This window comes from Petaurus breviceps, unplaced genomic scaffold (assembly GCF_028583685.1).
Source record: "Petaurus breviceps papuanus isolate PSGF00001 unplaced genomic scaffold, PetGlider_PUasm1.0 90825, whole genome shotgun sequence".
Taxonomy (NCBI): Eukaryota; Metazoa; Chordata; class Mammalia; order Diprotodontia; family Petauridae; genus Petaurus; species Petaurus breviceps.
In genome coordinates, this window is record NW_027187353.1 from 14,163,087 (window position 1) to 14,182,159 (window position 19,073).

At 38.9% G+C, this 19,073-nt stretch overlaps 1 protein-coding gene across 1 annotated transcript in view; it reads right to left on the bottom strand.

Annotated features, from left to right (window-relative positions):
* The window catches only part of GRID1 (glutamate ionotropic receptor delta type subunit 1), a 1,154,654-nt gene that overhangs the window by 300,582 nt on the left and 834,999 nt on the right, over positions 1 to 19,073 (bottom strand). Inside the window, exon 5 of the mRNA XM_069071354.1 lies at positions 11,898 to 11,951. Within this exon, the coding sequence (XP_068927455.1) occupies positions 11,898 to 11,951 (54 nt within the window). The remainder of the gene's footprint in view (positions 1 to 11,897; positions 11,952 to 19,073) is intronic.

Below are 19,073 nucleotides of genomic sequence, written 5' to 3' on the forward strand. Positions count from 1 at the left end.
GAGTTCAAATCTAGCCTTAGACACTTACTAGCTGTGTGACCCTATGCAAGTCATTTTACCCTGTATGCCTCAGTTTCCTCATCTATAAAATGAGCTAGAGAAGAACATGGCAAACCACTCCAGTGTCTCTGCCAAGAAAACCCCAAATAGGGTTAAAAAAAAAAGTCAGCCACAACCGAACAACAGGATATTAAAAAGCCTTGACTCCATGCCATATGAAAATCAATTTGGAATGTTTAGACTAGGACAGTTACACCCAAAGAAAGAACACAGAAGGATAAGGCAGCCATGCCATGAGCCCAAGGGGATGATGGCCTCAATCCCAGGACTGTGTAATCAATCAAAGAGTGAAAAACATGGGGGCAAATCCTTTCCTCCCCAAGGTAGGTATTTGTGGGTAATCATGGGAGTCTTGTCTACAACACAATCAGACCTACTTTATCACCTAAAACACCGCAATTCTGCACCCTCTGTCCAAAGCACGAGTTCCTGACCTTCTCCCTTCTGAGCTGGGAGTCAGTATCTGGGAGCAGTTATAATGGTACCACAACTAAGAAGACCAGAGCAGTTGCCGGTGGGAACATTCCACTCCTCCCTGCTTGCTAGTGATTGATTTCTTGGTTTTATGGCAGCTACCCCTCAGAAAGTGAGTTCTAGTTTCTGGAGCCATAACGGGTGAATAAAATCCCCATGTCCTCCAATGTTGCTGTGGCGATGACAGAGTGAGTAAAACAAATCAAATAAGTATCATGGCTTGCTACCGATCACAGATCGTATAACTTTACCTTTCTCTTTAAACTCAACTTTATCTAAGTTTCCTTATTACTGTCAAGGGTGCTACCATTCTTCCAATTGCTCAAGTTTATAACTTTGAATCAACCTCAATTCCTCATTCCATCCTCACCTCATATATCCAGTGAGTTACCATATCTTTTCATTTCCCTCTTCCACAGCTTTTTTGTCCCATTCCTCCCCCTTTCTCTAGTCACAAGGCTACCACTCTGATCACCATTTTTTTTTCTGAATTACTGCATTGTTCTTCGAGTTGTCCAGCATGCATTACATCTCTCCTCATTCTAATACATCTTCCACACTGTGGTCAAAGTGATTTTCCAAAAGCTCAGGTGAGACTATTCAATGAACCCCAATGACTAATTGTTTCCTCTAGGAAGAAATATTGTTTCATCATTTTATCATCTTTTAATTTCTATTATTATAGCATATATTTATAAATGGATAAATATACACATAATGTGGGTCCATGTTTTTTTTAAAGTATTGATAACTTTTGTTCAAACATTTTGGGAGAATACTGGTCTCAAGAAGAGAAGACTTGGGGGAGACGCAATGACTATTTTTATACACTGGAAGGGCAATCACATGAAAAAATAGATTGGATATCAGAGAATGTCATAAAGAATAATGAATGAAAATTGCAAAACTAGGTAGATGTGGGGGGATCCCCAAAAGGATATCTGACATCAAGTAGAATGGATTTTTAAGGGGAGTAGTTGATTCCCCATCACTGGAGATAACAGCCAAATGACCACTTACTTATTGGGTATAGCATTTTAAAAACTATTTTTGGTGTGGATTGTATTAGATGACCATTAAGATATTTTCCAAAACCAAAATGTTGTGATTGTGCAATTGTGAAATTCTTATTTGGTAAGTGTAATAGTAGTGGCAGGAGAGTGATCTGAACTAAATATTCCTGAAAGTTTGGGGAAGAAAAACATGCTTTCAAGTGAGAGAGAAGTGGCAAGAATATTGAAAATGCTGCAGTGGAGGAAAGGGGTGGGAAAGGGAATTTTGAAAGGTAGAGATTTAGGAGGAACATGTCCCAGGGATGGGTAAGGGATGACCTGTGCTGAATGCACAGAGTGGTTTTCAACTTCCCCGTGAAGCTGGGATTTTTCAAGCTTTAGTAGTTCACAAACTATTTTATCTGCTATAAATGAATCGTGGGACCCAATTATTTAGGGTAGTGAAGCAGAGAAGAGTTAAAGAATTCTCTCCTACCCTTTGGAACAGAATAATATTGGTTTGTGATTTTTCAATCAACTCAATATAGCAAAGTGGCATAGCTCTACCAAATAGCTCGTAGGATCTTAGCTCTAGAGCTCAAAGGGAAATCAGGTGCCTTGTAGTATAACCCCTTTCCCAGATATACATTTTACAGATGAGGAAACAGTTGCAACAAGTTTAAATGACTGGTCCAATATCACAGTCATTAAATGTCCAAGGCAGATTTTGAACACAGGTCCTGTGCATACAAATTCTGTACTTTCTCTACTGCTTGATATCACCTCCTTGACAAGCCTGAAGAGGAGGTAAAGGCGAACCAAAGGAGGGACTGTTTGAAAAGCTCCACTGAGACTAATGCATTTCAGGAACCTCTCCTTCCTATCTTTCCGGGGCTTCTATCACTGTTTTACTTACTTCTGTCTTGACATATGAAAATATGGCTTTTGGATTTACACCAAAGGACCCATACACCCTCTTTTCCAAATTCATAACTTGGTAGAAAGAGTCAGAATTCACATTTCAACTTGGGGATAGGATTCCAGTAATTAGGAGATGGGAGAGACCTCAATAGTCTAAACAAGACTCTGTCTTTTTTCAAACATTTCCAAGAAGTACATGCACAAGTGTGCATGTGTCAAGGGTGGGGAGTTGTATTTCCCCGTGACATCGAGCTTAAATCAACTTCTATGTAATTTCCATCCATTGATTCTGGTTCTTTTCTCTGGGAACAAACATAACCAGTCTATTTCCTCTTCCACATTTCAGTTTCCTCAATACAAAAAGGCAGTGATCACGTGTTCATTTTCCTCTAGGTCTTCTCTTCGGCAGCCTCAGTTCCTTTAACCAGTCTCTGTATGTCATGGCCCCAGGTTCCTTCATCATTCTTATTGCTCTCTTTTTTATCATTTCCAACTGATCAATAGCGTTCCTAAGATACAATGCCGAGGAAAGAGCTCAAAACACTGGACATGGTCTGACCAGGGCAGAGCAAAGTTGAACATGATCTATCTTAACCTATAAACAATGCTTCTCTTAATGCCTATTAAGACTACATTACAGGGGGTAGCTAGGTGGTGAACTGAATAGAGCACTGACCCTGGAGTCGGGAGGACCTGAGTTCAAATCTGACCACAGACACTTAACACATACTAGCCGTGTGACCTTGAACAAGTCATTTAACCCCAATTGCCCTGCCTTCCCCCTCCAAAAAGCAAAAAAAAAAGACCATATTACCATTGTAGCATGCCTTATCAAGTTTCTTATTATCTCTGTGACCTAGGGATATGGGACTTGCCCTCCTTGAATCACTGCAAAATGAAGATGATAATCATACCTATCTCATCCACCTCAGCAGGTTATTGTAAGGCAAGCACTTTGTAAACCATGGAGACGTGAGCTGGTTGTTATTATTCTCTACCCCATGTGTATCTGATTCTGTTCTCACTTCTGCACCAAGCATAATAATTATCCAGACTGGCAAAGAAGGTGTAATGACAGGGTATGTAGGGTGCTAATAAAGCCTTTCTAGTGCATTTGATTGAATGCAGCAGGTTTATCTGAATCAACCAAGGATCTATTTGCTGGAAAAGCAATGGCTGAAACTGCCTTCAGGTAGAGGAACTAACCTTTAGTTTTCAGACACGTTTGCTGCACGTTGTAATTAAATCTATTTTTAAAGCACTGAGGGTGTCAGGGCTGCCTTCGCTGGGGATCGTTCTGTCAAAACTCTGTAAGACAACAGTGTACTTTTCGGGTACGATTGACTCATGTCAAAAAACATGGAGTCTGAAGCCACGAAAACAGTGATGGCTCTTTCTGAACCACTTTCCCTGGCAAGGATTTTTGAGCTGATTGCAAACAAAGACAGTGACCTAGACTTCCTTTGACAGAAACAAGTTGATCAATCAAGGCATGAGGCAGTAGCAACTTCCTAGGGATGGCAATGAAGTAAGCTGCAATAAGTTGTTGGAGGCCTTTATGCTCATGTGTAAGTTCTCACTCGAGCAATCAAGCAGATAACTCTGTTAGTGAGAACAAAGATGAAAAGTAAATATCTGAGAACATCTTCCTAACACAGCTTATAATTAGTTACATGGATCTAGGTGTAGAGGGTCCAATCAAGTTCCCTAAAACATAAGGTTCAGCAAGAAAAGCCTCAAAGGCAAACCTTGTTACATCAGACTACTATCTTTGTTATATCAGATGTATCTTATTATAATTTGTTAGAAGAGACTTGGCCTAATCCCCCTGCACCATCATTAGGAAGAGATGTGCTGTCATTTAATCAAGTGAATCCCTGTGTTTTCTAGATTAAGGTTTAGAAGCTAACTCTTTTCCCTTAGAGAAATACTAGCTTCTCTCTTAGCCCTCCCCACTCCAACACCAACATCTGTGCAGCAATACAGACCCTACCTTGAGAGGGGCTCAATTGGCTGAAGCATTTCTTTAAAAAAGAGAGCAATTTCCTCATGCATAATGATACCTGTAAGAGAATAACGCCTTGATAATTAGGACAACAAATGACATTTAAATATAGTGCCAGCTTACTAAAGAACATTTGAGTACATTCAAAACAATGGAACCAGCAGCTTTGTGAAGGAAAAAAACTTTGTGTCCATCACTGAAAATGGAAAAAAAGGGAGTGGGGGAGATAGATGGATGGATGGATGAAGGAATGAAAACTTCTACAAATTCTAATTTTGGTGAGAATAGCACATGGGCATAAGTACATGTTACCATCTGGTTGTGTGCTTTTGGACTCCCAGTCTCTTATGATACTAGGAAACTTTTACATAGAATCAGGAAAGGTGATTCAGAACAAACCAGGCCAGGATTACAGTCCTTTTTTGAATCCCTAGACCCCTCCAAAGCTTAGCTCAAGCACCACCTCCTACTTAAGCCCTTTCCTGATGTCTCTGGCTGCTAGTGGAGGAATTCTTAACTTTTCTTTTTTTATCAGGTATCCCTTAGGCAGTCTGATGATGTCTATGGTATTTATCCAAATAATCTTTTTTTGTTTGTTTGTTTGTTTTTTTTTGTAGGACAATTGGGGTTAAGTGACTTGCCCGAAGTCACACAGCTAATGTGTCAAGTGTCTGAGGCTGGATTTGAACTCAGGTCCTCCTCACTTCAGGGCTGGTGCTCTATTCACTGTGCCACATAGCCACCCTAAAATAATCTTTTTTAAATGAATAAAATATAAAGGCTTACAAAGGAAACAATTTATATTGTAATAGTTATATATCTATATCCATAGATCTGTATGTATGTATGTATGTATCTATCTATCTATCTATCATCTATGTAACATGTGAAAGAACAGATTTATTCTTAAAATATTTTAGGACTTACAAAAATAACCCCTCTCTTTAGAAAGAGGACATATAATATCATATATGAGATTTTAGATAAAAATAAAATGCAGAAATATGAAATCTATTTGATGGTAGATTTATATTTGTTTTGATGGAGCATTTACAAAGTTAAACCAATTCCTTACAACACTGAATGTATGAAATGCCAAATAATTCTGCAACCAGCTGGTAAACACATAAAAAGTTAGTTGCCTTAAACTAATAGCTGGCATCAAAATATATTTTTAAAAATAAAAGTTGACACCTCAGATTTGGAACCCCCATTTAGTTTCTCCCCCCAAATTAATTTGTTTTTATATTGTAAATTGTTGATGTTTCCCTATCTGTGTGTACCTTGTCTCTCTTTATGGAATGAAACATCCTTGAAGGCAGGAACTATTTCACCATCAGAACCACTACTTGATGTAGCCATTTCTATCAAGACCTCATCACTTCTCTAAGTAATTGGTGTGTGGGTTCCAATCATATTGACGATAATGCAGAATATCCCTCATTGTGGGCTGGCTTTTTCTAATTAACAGAAAACCAAGACTTTTTCTCTTCTCTCTTCACACAGTGCAAGGAGGAAAAACAAACCAAGGACCAAAACCTTTTGGCCCCAGTCTCTGATTCATAATTAGAAATGATTGCTTAGACATCACCATGACATGCTGAAAGGAAAATGTCAATAAAGTGTGACTTGAAAGCCATGTAAAATGATGTCAGGAAAATAGGGAGGGTATAGAGCAAATATATCAGATGTCTCAAAGTGGGGCAAAAGCAGCAACCATCTGCTACCTGAAAACTCAGACTACTTCAATATACCTGCTCATTTTCCTATTGTGGTATTAAAAGATCTATGGATGCACGCTATGAATTTGACAATTGCTTTTTTTCCTTTTCAAGTATTCTTAGGCATTTTTCATAGTGTATGAATAAGTGCTATTAAATAAAATGACAGAAATTAGGATGAAAATTGCAATTTGTAATAAAAATATCCAACTTTTCTTTTTTCCAAGTAACTAGGATGGCTGTGGCCCATAAATTACGGCCAACCACAGATGAATCTGATGCAATCAGATTTGTGAATGTTACAATGTTGGAAATAACTTTTTTAAAAAATACTCTTTATTGAGATTTCACTCTTCCCAAGAAGTTTTGAGAATATTCTTACCATTCTTCCTGAAGGTCCATGTGTCTTTTTTTTTCCCTTATGAATCATTCTTCAAAATCCCCTCTTCCAGGACCCTTTCCTGACCGTTATCAAGAGATTAATGAAATTCATACTTTAAATCACTAACAGAGCAGTTAATTAGAGAGTGAGATGTAATGCTAATATGAACATGCTCCATATCCTATACAGTAATATAATCTGGTCATCACTATGGCTGTTATATGCCCCATCCCCACTCCCAATCCCATTCCGACTCCTTTCTCAGGGCTTAGTAGTCAAAGCAATACTATTGTACTATCATTTGTTTTCCTGTAAAGGAGGCACTAGTAGCTTGCCAAATGGATACATTCACATCCTTGTGACTTCCTAGACATCAGTCCCTGATCTCCACTGTTTTATCTTTTTCGCCATCTTAGAATGTAACATTCTTGAGGCCAGTGCCTGTCTTATATCCTCAGTATTCAGCCCAGAGCATAGAAAGTGCTTGATAACTGTTTTTAATTGATCCATTTACTCTGAATATGGCTCACATCATCTGATACTTTAATGTACTTGTGAACTCAAGGATGTAAACACTTGCTCTAACAGTATATATTACAATATAAATTAAATAGTAACTCATATTCACACATTTCCATAAATCCTCAAGATGGTGTTGAGAAAGAGATAGAGAGAGGAGGAAGAGGAAGAAGAAGGAAGAGAAGGAGAAAAACAAATTAGAATAGTATTGGGAATGTGTCGGGTTGTTTTTAGTAAGGAGTATTAAGTTATGACTCACTGAATCAAGATGCAGTCTGTTTACTGTAGGGCTGGTTGTGGCCAGAAGTGATGACTGAAATTTTATGGAAATCATGATAAGGAAAGATAAGTTTCAACAGTGGATGAACCAGGGAATTAGTTTGGTAGTGAGACCTAAGTTGGGTATGTATCCAAAGAAAGATGGAGAAAAGTGGGTTATGAACAGGGCATGAGCTGATTGAGTTATGAAGGGATTGTGTTAGAGAGCACATGAAGTATATGCTGGTAAGTTGGGTTAGATAATAGGTATTTTAGGATCCAATTCTTGAATATCCAACAACAAATTGTAGGATTTATAAAATAATTAATATGCTTTTCCAAAAATGTTATCAAAGCTAATTTGAAAGGTCTAACTTCTTTCTCTTATATACTTAAAGGCAACAAGTGCTGAGTGTGCTGTAAGGGTGGGCTAGGTAAGGACTGGTGGTGGCAGTAAGAAAGATACTGGGTAGATCTCAACTTGACAGTATTGGAGTATAATTTAGCAAGGAAAAAAAGTGGGAAAAAAGCATATTCAAAGATTGCTAATTCCTCAGATGGGAATATATCTGTCTTTTCTCTGTTTCTGTCTGAAATGTCATTTCCCTACAAGCTTTACAACAAGAGTTTTACTTTGCTTTGTTGCTTTTGAGAGAGAGAGAGAAAGAACGTGTGTGTGTGTGTGTGTGTGTGTGTGTGTGTGTGTGTGTGATGGACTCCTTTGGTAGTCAGAAGAAATCTACTGACCCCTTCTCAAAATGATGTTTTTAAACGCATAAAATGCAAAGGATCAAAAAAATGTTAAAATTAAGCTTTTTTAAGCCCCAGTTTAAGGACTCCTAGTCTAAATTAATCAACCAACAAACACATACATACACACACATGCATGCATGCACATATACACAAAGTTTGCAGTTTAAACTTTGAATTTCTTGCAGTGATTTGGAAAGAAGAGGAAAAGACTAAAATAGGTGGTGGTGTCAGTGATGTAGTGAAATATATATGTATATATTATATATATATACATACACACATGTGCGTATGTACATATACATAAATGCTTACATTGTGTATGCACACAAAACTATTATAGCCTGATTTTGTTTGAATATGAGCAGATGATAGAAGTTTGGTTGCATGTAACTATACACACATGGCATATACATACACTACACACATATACACATATGTGTGTGTTGTCATGTGTTATTATGCATGCATATGTCTATATGTGTAGATAGATTAGATAGATATGTAGTCACATGCTCTCATACTTTTATTATCTATTCTTATTCAAACAAAATAAGGCTGTAATAGTCACTATGGAATGCATTACATTGTAAAGTCCTAATTCTAACTAACCTAAATCATTATACAACGAAAAATGAATTAAGAATACTTGCCAACATGGGTTTTGCTTTAATCTAAGATCATCCAGAAAGAAAACCAGAAACTTATTTGTCTACTGCTAATGATCATGGAAAATTTCCATGGTTAATAAATGCAAAGAGTCTAAGATGATGTCATAGGGGGGAAAAAGCAACTAATAATAACAAGAAGATTATTTTCCACTTGAGCCATATGGTGATAGAAGAAGAGAGTAAAACATATGTCCGGGATATTCAGAACGTGTCTGTATTTAATACTTAAGGGAGCTGTCTCTAAGAAAAATAGTTGACTTTATATAGAAAAGCATTTACTGAATAGCACTCCATTTCAATACTCCAATGGACCATGATTGGTGTGGCTAATGAAGATTGCAAACCTTTCTCGTTTTTGTTGATGACTTTTGTGAATTTATATAGCTGAGCACATTCATCACTTAATTGATAGTTGGCATTTATATAGTGCATTAAGGTTTCCAAGGTGCTTGAATATATTACCTCATTTAACCTTCATAGCAACCTTAGGAAGAAAGTGCTGGTATTATTCCCATTTTATAGATGAGGCAAGTGAACATCAGAGATATTAAGTGCAGTTTTGAATATTGCACAGCTAATAAACTTTTAAGTAAGGATAAAAAGTCAGTGCAGACTTTGTTCAGAGCATGCAATTCAATATGCAATCAATACTGCCTACTAACCATGGCATCTTCCTGTCATAAACTTAAATGTCATATATGTTTTATAATCAGCAATTTCTTAGAGGTCTTACAAACAATACACACACACGTGTCAGAACCTAAACCAACATAAAAGCCTTCATCATAACATTTCACTAGTACCTAGCCCAGCCTGAGTGTTCCCAGAATCTTTTCATTCCTGACAGAATTTGGCCCTACAAACCAGTTAAAGAACTGAAGAAAGACCTGAAACTTACTCTAATGTTTGAATGGAGCAGAAGAGATTATTTATTCTCACATCAAAACAAGCAAAGTTTGTGGGAAGCCAGTGTGTTTTCATTTCCATCTCTACTTACTTGATCTAGAGAATGAATGGGGTCCTTTAAGTGTGTCCCCTGGGTGAATATCTTATCTTTATTTTCCATAAACATGCAATGAACTTAAGCTGTCACAGGTGTAACTGTGGTGGGTGAGTGGCACTTTGTCCCAGGGTGACAAAATTATAAGGCGCTTGTAGTGTTCACATCTTTTAAACATCTTAGGATAAAAACTGAAATTACCATCTAGTTAGCAAGAAAAAAAGTTAAAATATGAAGGTCCCAGTTGCTACACACCCTTATTCTGAGACAGCTACATTGCTCCTGCCTTTTGCTGCTGTCTGCCACCCCTAATTATTGGCAACCTATTAGTGACTTCCAGGTACAGTAGTTCTCCTGTATCTCTACCATATGACAATGTCCCAGCATCTCTCTATCCACCAACTAAATTTTTCTTCAAAATTCAATTGGAGAATATATTGCATCATGCTTAATATTGTTTCCCCTGAATACATTGGTTGAAGCCTGATCCTGACACCAAAATGATAGTTACAGTAATGTCCAAAACATTCCTCTGATTGTATTTCATCTCATACTTTAGAATTGATGATTTTTTGTGGTTATGCAGTGCCCGTGTCGCTGTTTAGTCTGGATGTGGCAAAATGAATTGGCTTTACTTCAAGGAACACGAATGGAAGCTTTGCTTTGGTACAAACTAGAAGTGAACCTTAATATTGGTGGATTAGTATAAAGATAGCAAAGAAAGAAGTGACTGAGAGGAGAGGAGAGGAAAAGAAAAAAGAACAAGATAAAAAAGAAGGAAAGGGGAAAGGAGAGATAAAGGAAGTGAGAGAAAGAGGGAGCAGGAGAGACAGAGGAAGATGGAAATAGAATGACAGGGAGAGAACCAGAGAAAAAATGAGGAAAAAGAGAGACGAGAAGTGAAGGAGAGAAACAGAGATAGAGAGAAACTAGGGCAAGGAGGAGAAAGGAAGGCAGAGAAGGTTAGGTATAGAAAGAGATGGATAAGACAGAAGACATAAAAGTAAAGAGAGAAGGGAAGTGCAAAAATGAAAGAAAGAAAGAAATTGAGATTAAGAAAAGACATAGAGGGAGAGGGAGAGATCAGAGGCAAAAATGCCTGGCATTCAAAATATATCTCCTCCTCCTTATAGCTTAGTAGCAATTGTGAGAGTTGTAAGAGTTATGCAGGAATTCTGTGGGGGTCCCTCCACAGCCTGAATGAAACATCAAAAAACAAAACCCAGCCTCGGGTCTGTGACTTAGGGTGTCTCTGAGAACAAAGAGAATTCTGTTCTTTGGGGCCTGGGGAGAAGCTGATGGAACTCAGACCATCAGACATCAGACGATTAGGAGATTGCAAGCGGCTCTGTGAAGCCCTTCACTAAAGGGAAGGATAGATGCAATGCCCCTTCTGTTAATTACAGCGTTACATGCTATAAAAGTGCCACAAGGTAAATGGATGGTTACTTTAAATGTCTATGACTGGTCAAGATAAAACGAGCACCTAATACGATGTGGATTTATGTAGGAAAGCTCTGAAAAGAAGGCCCAGGCAGCAAACTGGTACCTGATACTATCTGCACAATTATTAGAATAAACCCAAGAATCCTTTTCAACTCTTTTATCCTGAGTTAATAGTGAACAATGCATCATAAAAGAATGAATTACCTCCGTAATAAACCTGGCTTCTCATAGAATGAAGCTATTAGAAATTGATCAGTTAATTTAGGAGTTGCTGATAATCTCAGCTCTGCAGAAGACAGGCAAGGAGTTCAAGTACTTACTGGAGTCAGACGCCTATCAGGATCAGACCTACATCCAAAGACCTCAGAGAATCGGAGGTCCTGGACGTTCTTACTACGGCACTACTTGGATGTGCTTAGAATCCCACCCCACCCTCAAAACACACATACATACAAACACACATGCAAAAAATACATACACACATACATGTTCGTATGTACCTACTCCCAACTGTAGTTTAATTTGGAGGAAGCAAACAAAACAAGAAAAAAAAGGTTTCAATTATTCACTCCCACCATTACAGGGGCAATGCTTGAGTGTCTGGTCCCTGATACCAGAAACAGTAATATGCTGAGGGTTAAATGGGGGAAGTAGAATTAAGCCCAGGCTAGGGATGCCCAGCTCAAGGACTCTCTTACCTCATTAACAAACACCCAGTGACTGTCCTTAGAAGCCAGGTTGGTTTCCACCGCCTGTAGAAAAAGAATAAAAACAAAGGTGGTGAATGAGCAATACACACCCCAATCACTGCTTGGGGTTCACTTTATCACCAGCATTCTGGAAGCTTTGTTGGTGAAAAGACTATAGTCTCCCAGGGCTAGTGCTGTTACTTTTAGTCAAATGGCCATTATGTTTCAATATGACCACAGACAGCACTTACTATCATCCTGCCCAGGTGGGCTGGGTCCCTAAAACCAATATAGAAATTCTTTGGTTCCTATTTTTGAACCAGCTTATTCAAGGTTCCCAGGGTATCAGAAGCATATAAAATTGGAAAGGACCTCGGAGACCATTGGTCTCCCTCAATTACAGATAAGGAAACTGAGGCTCAGGGAAAAAATGACTTGCTTAAGATAACACAGAAATCATACATCAGAGAATATAATCTCTAGTCCCATGGCTTTAGACTCAGGTTCTTTCCATGGCAGCATTAATTCCATAACACCATGTTACCATTGTAGGGGAATGCACTGTCCTACCAGGGATCCAGAATTGAGGAATCTTTCTCATGCCTCATATGCTACCTCAGTGCTAAAAGTTTGAACAAAAATGTCATGATAATCTTAAAAATAATAACTGGCCACTCAAAATATCATAGGTGGTCCAAAACATTCTTCCTAATGTTCCTATCTAACCAGTAATCTTTCTCCCTCTTATCTAAAACTATCTCTGGCCTCAGTTCTACAAACAGTAGGCTGAGTCACATGGATACTACCAGAAGGCAAAAACAAAAATAAAAGCAAAAATAACCCTTGTGAGCGATGAACAGAAAAGACATATCACATAACTGCTTCTAGCCTGCTGCAAAATGAACAAGGGTATATTTGACTTACAGAGAGTCCATTGTTCCCAATACAAGCTTGTGATCCTAGACCAATGAAGGTTCATATATAAAACCTGCCCTGCACCCACTACACTATTAGCATACAGTCCCTGATGAAATTAGGTAACTTTGACTATACTTTCATTTACTTCTTCTTGTATACATGTTACATGCATGCACCTACACACACACACACACACACACACACACACACACACACACACACACACACACCCCAGTGGAATGTAAGCCCCTGAAAGAAGGAATTCTTTTACTTTCTTTTTCTATCCTTTGCATCTACTCCAGTTCTTTGCACGTTGTGGTCCTGCCTCTGATTAGCTATAGGATCCCACCATAACACAGTATTTCCAGATTTCCGTTTCCTCCTCTATGAAATGGGATTAGTAATGTTTATCAGGCTTGTCTCTCCAAATGAGTTAATGCAGACAGAAACAAAACTTCCTGCCCCAGCCCACCCCACCATTACTACTGTTCTCAGTAATAAAAGCAAAAGATAAAAATAAATGCCCCCACAGACATGGTGTTTTGTTCAATGAGTGTTGTTTCCCCTTTTCCCATCTCCAGATTTCTCCCTACATGCCTGCCTACATTTCTGAACCTTTCTTCCTCTATGAGATCTGGTTAACCACTCTTCCTCCCTGACTCCTTTGGGAAGCCTCTTGCCAGGAAAAATGAAGTGTGGTCTCCAAACCTTTATTCTCCCTCTTCTTTATCCTCCCATGCCTGTTAGGGAAGGAAATCCAAGGCCTTCTTTTTTCATGAAATGAAAAGAAAAGAAGCTTCTAGAAAACAAAATCTGGTATCTGAAGCCCATGCAGAGTCCGGCCATATGACCATGAGCCACAGGGCATCGACTGAATAAGCCAGGGGCTTCATCCTGCTTCAGTCATCAAACCAATCCCCAGTCTCAACAACAGCAGCACCTTGAAACCCTATTTTCCTTCTTATTCTTCAACCTTTCAAGTTTCCCTCAGACTCATCAAAGTAGAAAAGAAGAAAACAAGAGAAGTCCCTCAACAGGGATTTTTGAAATGTAATAAGTCACTGAGCCCAGCTGGGATCCCTACTTGTTTGCATTTGGTAAGTTTCTTATCCTAAAAGTCACACTCCCAATTTTGCTAAACCTGAGAATGGAAATCAGGGCTTTGGCCCAGTTTCTAAAGGTATCTATGGGCTCCAGTTTGCTTGGGGGTGGGGATGGGAGAGAGTTAAAAAGTTATGTGGCAGATATTAATTAAAAGGTGTCAGGGCACCCAATGGAAGGGAAAATAACTTCTGTTGGTCTCTCAGGTACTAATAAGAGAAGGTGTCCATGACTCTCCCTGGGATGAATGCCTATCTGACAACTGAAACTATATCTTGGGCCCTAACCACATGCATAGAGAGAAATGAGTTAAAGATAGAAAGACTCGATCCATGGAACCCCATGAAACAAGAGACCAACATCGGTGTCCTATTTCCTTACACAAATGATGTGCCTGGGTAATTTGTTAAGCCTCTTTTCCCTACTAAGAGACAAATAGCTTTGGACTCTCAGGTTCCCAGAGGGCATAGCTCCTTTAGCATCTGGAATAAACTGGAGGCATTAGAAGCTACTGCAGCTTGAACAAAGAGGATACTTATAACAATTAAAGGGAATCTGCCAGTTCCAATGGAAGGCCCCTAAATGGTAATAACCCAGTGGGGAATGCCACTCTTGGAATTTCCCTATAAAAGCCCTATCTACTCGGAGCTTCTGGTACACTGTGTCCCTTTTTCCTGAATGGCATTTGTGCAATTGCAGCTGATTTGCACTAAGCCCTGCTCTTTCCTTACCACCAACTCTAAACCACCAACCTCCTCTTCCCTTGCCTTCCACATTCTCATCTTGATCCATGTAGAGATGGTTTGCGTCTTCAGTGAGAATGCTATTCCTTACGTGAAAGGTCTTAAGGTCTTCCTCCCTTCATCTCCCACAGTATGGAGCAGAGTCCTTGGTCACAGGAGGGATAAAGGAAAATGTATTGCCTTCAATGGTAACAAGAATAGGGCAGAAAAAAAAAAACCCAACACCTTTTCCTGTTTCTCCGCCTAGCTAGTAACAGTGGGTATTACTTACTCAGTGAGTAAGTAAGTGAGATATTAAATGTAAACATAAAGTTACCTGGCATCTTGGCTGAGTGCTACTTCAATTATTTGTCCCAGTATCAAATTTTCAGGACAAGCATCTTTATGATTCATTTTCCTCTTCTAAAACTTTAACATGGTAGCTATTTACTACTGTCTCCCAGAGGAAAAGAATGACAACTGAGCCATGAGGAACAAGTAACGACCTGCAGATAACTAATTCATGCAAATTATATGGTGCCAAATCATTTTTAAATTAGAGAAAAAAGTGCCACCTTTTCTAAGCATTTTCTGACATCCTTCTCTATCCCCATGCCCCCCATCCCCATGTCCTCTGTATTCATTTGGTATATATTATGAATATACTTCTATGTATAATATCATCTCCTTCATTGGAATGTAAGCTCCTTGAGGGGAGGGTGTATTTCACTTTTACTTTTGTATCCCCAGAACTTAGCATAGTGCCTGTCACATAGTAATTAATCAGTAATTAATCAGTTGGTTGACTGTCCTACATGGGACTGAAAAGCAGAAGACTAATTTAATTTAAAAAACCCTTTTGAATTGGAATGCAACTTTCTTTTTCATCCTTTCTAGGATTCTCTAGAATGTTCCAATCATGACAGTAGAGTATAATGTAAAATATCACCATATCTGTCATCATAGGTCTTACATTCAAATTCCAGCTTAACTCTTTCTAATCAATATAAGAAGCAAGTCTTTAAATTGTTTTGGGTCTCATTTCCCTCATTTATTATGTGAAATGTTTAGATTAGAAGATACTGAATTCTCCTTCCTCTTCTATGGCCTTGGCTACATTATTTAATTTCTCTGAGCCTCAATTTCCTCATCTGTAAAATAATGTTATTGGACAAGATTATTTCTAAGATATTTTCCCATTCCAAATCTAGGATCCTTTAACCATTTCAAATTTTAGTAATGACTCTATGATTCCTTTCCTTTTAAAATCTAGGACCCTATAATATTTCTGAATTCCCATACTATGATATTGAGTAAGTCACATCACCCACACTTTACTGTGCCCTTATGTCCCTTGCCAATTCCTTAGTACCAGTATGAATACCCACTTGGGTCTTTAAATCATTCCACAAAGAAAAAAAAATAACCTTGAAGAGAGAAAAACAGGAAAAGTTTTCAATAACCTCATAGGACATCAGAGGAGCCAGCACATATGGACTCCCGCCTATTGATGTGTAGGGAGGCAAAATTGACAAATGTTCTCCCCAATTAAGGTAAATAACCCTTGGGTAGCTGGGTGGTGCAGTGGACAGAGCACCAGTCCTAGAGTCAGAGGGACCTGAGTTCAAATTTGGCTCAGACACTTGACTCTTACTAGCTGTGTGACCTTGGGTAAGTCACTTAACCCCAATTGCCCTGCCCTCCCCTCTCCAAAAAAAAGGTAAATAACCTGCTTCCAAAAAGTGGTTTAACCATAATTTAGCCACGATGATATCAGGCCACTGAGTCTGAAATCAGGATGAAGAATTTATATTCAACAAGTAAATAAAAGCCTATACACAGAGAAGGTGTCCTAGACCAGGGATCCCACACCTATCCCTCATGAGAAGAGTTATTGCTTGTTCCCCAGTTCAAAACATGTAAAGAATGGCTAACCTAAGGAAATGTCTTATTTATTGTAGACCCAGCTACATGGAGGTAAGGAGACACATGTCCAGAATTGTCTGTGCCCAGGGTATAGCAGGAGAGATGAGAGAAGAAAGCATTAGGGTAGGGGTAGGGGTTCTTAATCTCTCCCTACGGCAGTCTGACAAATCCTACAGAGTTCTTAGAATGATGTTTTGAAATATATTAAATAAATACATAGGATTACAATGACACTAATCATATTAGGTTTTTTTTTTAAGTTCATGGATACCAGGTTAAGAGCTCCTGCTTTGGGGTGACAGCCCTAGGACATTCGGCCCAAGGAGAAAGGAGATGGACTTAGTCTTGTTTGTGAAAGTGAATCAGTGAGCCCATTTGGTATGAAGATGGTAACATTGGGGATCCTATTGCCTAGAGGCATTTAACAGGCTGAAAGAGATAATCCTGGGAATATAAAGTGTCCTAGAAGCATAAAACTAGGAAAGACTTAAATGAGATAATCTCGTCAATCCTCCCTGTCTCTTTGTAGAATTAAAAGATGTTAGTCCCACACCCAGCAATTTGCCCTTTTGAACACCAGAGAAGGAGACTGACCAGCCTGCCCCAAAGTAGACATTCCCGTAGCTTCTGTGTCACAGGTCTTACAGACAGATACTTCTGACTATCCAAAAGGAAGCCTCAGTGCAAATTGGAGTAGGTCCATCAGTGGTCCAGCCACTCTCAAAGCAGAGCTACTCTCCTTCATTTACTAAGTTATTATAAATCTGAGGCCCATTATCTTATTTGCATTTCTCACACATGTTCTTTGATTTATCTTTGAGTCAGGGAATAGAAAATAGAGAAGCAACACAGTAGCAGCAACTGCAACAGGGAAAAAATAACAAGCAAAATACCCTCCATGTGGAAGTGTTCCAACAGCATCATTAAGGATTTATATTACAAAGTGCAAATACCACCTAATTTTTATGTATGCACTAATTGTTAGGCACTTACGTAGGGTCCTCCTTCCATTGGTGACATGGGATAATGAAGGGCTGTCTGCAATTAGCATCTTTTCAACAACCCTAACTCTAGCATTAAGTAACAGTCTCTCAAAGACCGTGACTTTTGGCATTTTCCCAATGAAAGATATTGAGTCAACTTCAAAGACCTACTGTTGCTTTGGCAAAAACATACTATTTAAGAACAATTTCCTTTGTCTAGTGTCACCCCTTTGAAAGCATGAAGAATTGTATGCTCCTCCATTAGCAAGGACCTAGAATAGTTAGCTAGGAGATCATAAGTTTCAGAGTTGGAAGGACCTTAAATATAATTTAGTTCAATTCTCTTATTTTCTAGAGGAATGAACTGCACCTCAAGGAAAATAAGTGAATCACCCTGAGTCATCTTTTCAACCCCAAAGCATTGACATCACTTTCCAAGTGTCATATCCCAATGAGGGAACAGTCACTCAAGGAGCACCAATTAAGTGCATATTAAGAAGGTGGGGGAATGGAACAAGCCCCAGCTCTGAATCAGAGGATGTCAATTCAAATTCTCTATCTTCTCCTTACTACTTTTAGGATTTTGGTCGAGTCTTTATCCCACTAGGCTTCAGTATCCTCCTTTGCAAATTGGTGTTGGGAGGAGATATGTTGAAGTAGTTGGCCTCTGAGATTCCTCTCAACTTTAACTCTACAATCCATCACTATAAAATGTGAGGGGTAGGGGCTGCTAGGCAGCACAGTGAATATAGCACCAGTCCTGGAGTCAGGAGAACCTGAGTTCAAATCCAGCTTCAGACACTATGTGACCTTGGGCAAGTCACTAAACCCCAATTGCCCTGCCTTCCCCCTCCAAAAAAAAAATAAAGGCATAAAATTAAAAAATAATAAGATGTGAGGGGTGGGGGAAGGAATAGAAAAGTTCCTGTCTTTAAAAAACTTATATTCTATCTGGAAATAAACTAAGTAGACAGAAATACTGAGCACAATATGGAGGGAGAGGAATAGCTCTAATTGTCAAAGGATTAAGAAAATGGTTATAATTGTCAATAGTACAAGAGCTGAGTCTTGAGGGAAGTTAGGGATGCTGAGAAGTGAAAGGAAGGCAGACATATGCTTGCTCCAGATGTAGGGAACCACCTGTGCAGTTTAATGAGGACCACAGAAGGGTCATGTCAGGGTAGTGGATTGGCAAGTCACAAGAAGCAATAGTCAAGGCGCTCAAGGAATTCAAGGAAAGAAAATGGTGCAGCGTTGGAATAGTTAGGAGAAGAAAGAGAATGTGAAGACACCGAAGGTCATGATCATGATAAAGTAAGGTTTGGGAGAGTTTGGACAGAAGGGGAGATGGAAGGACAGGAGGTAATGACCATCGAATGGATCTCAAAATTCTGGATCACGGAAGTAGACAATTAGAAGATGAAAAGTGTGCCCAGAAGGCAGTGTGGGAAAGTAAATAGAGCCCTGGATTTGAATTCAAGAGGAACTGAGTTCAAATCCCATCTCTGATGTTTACTAGCTGTGTCATTTAATCA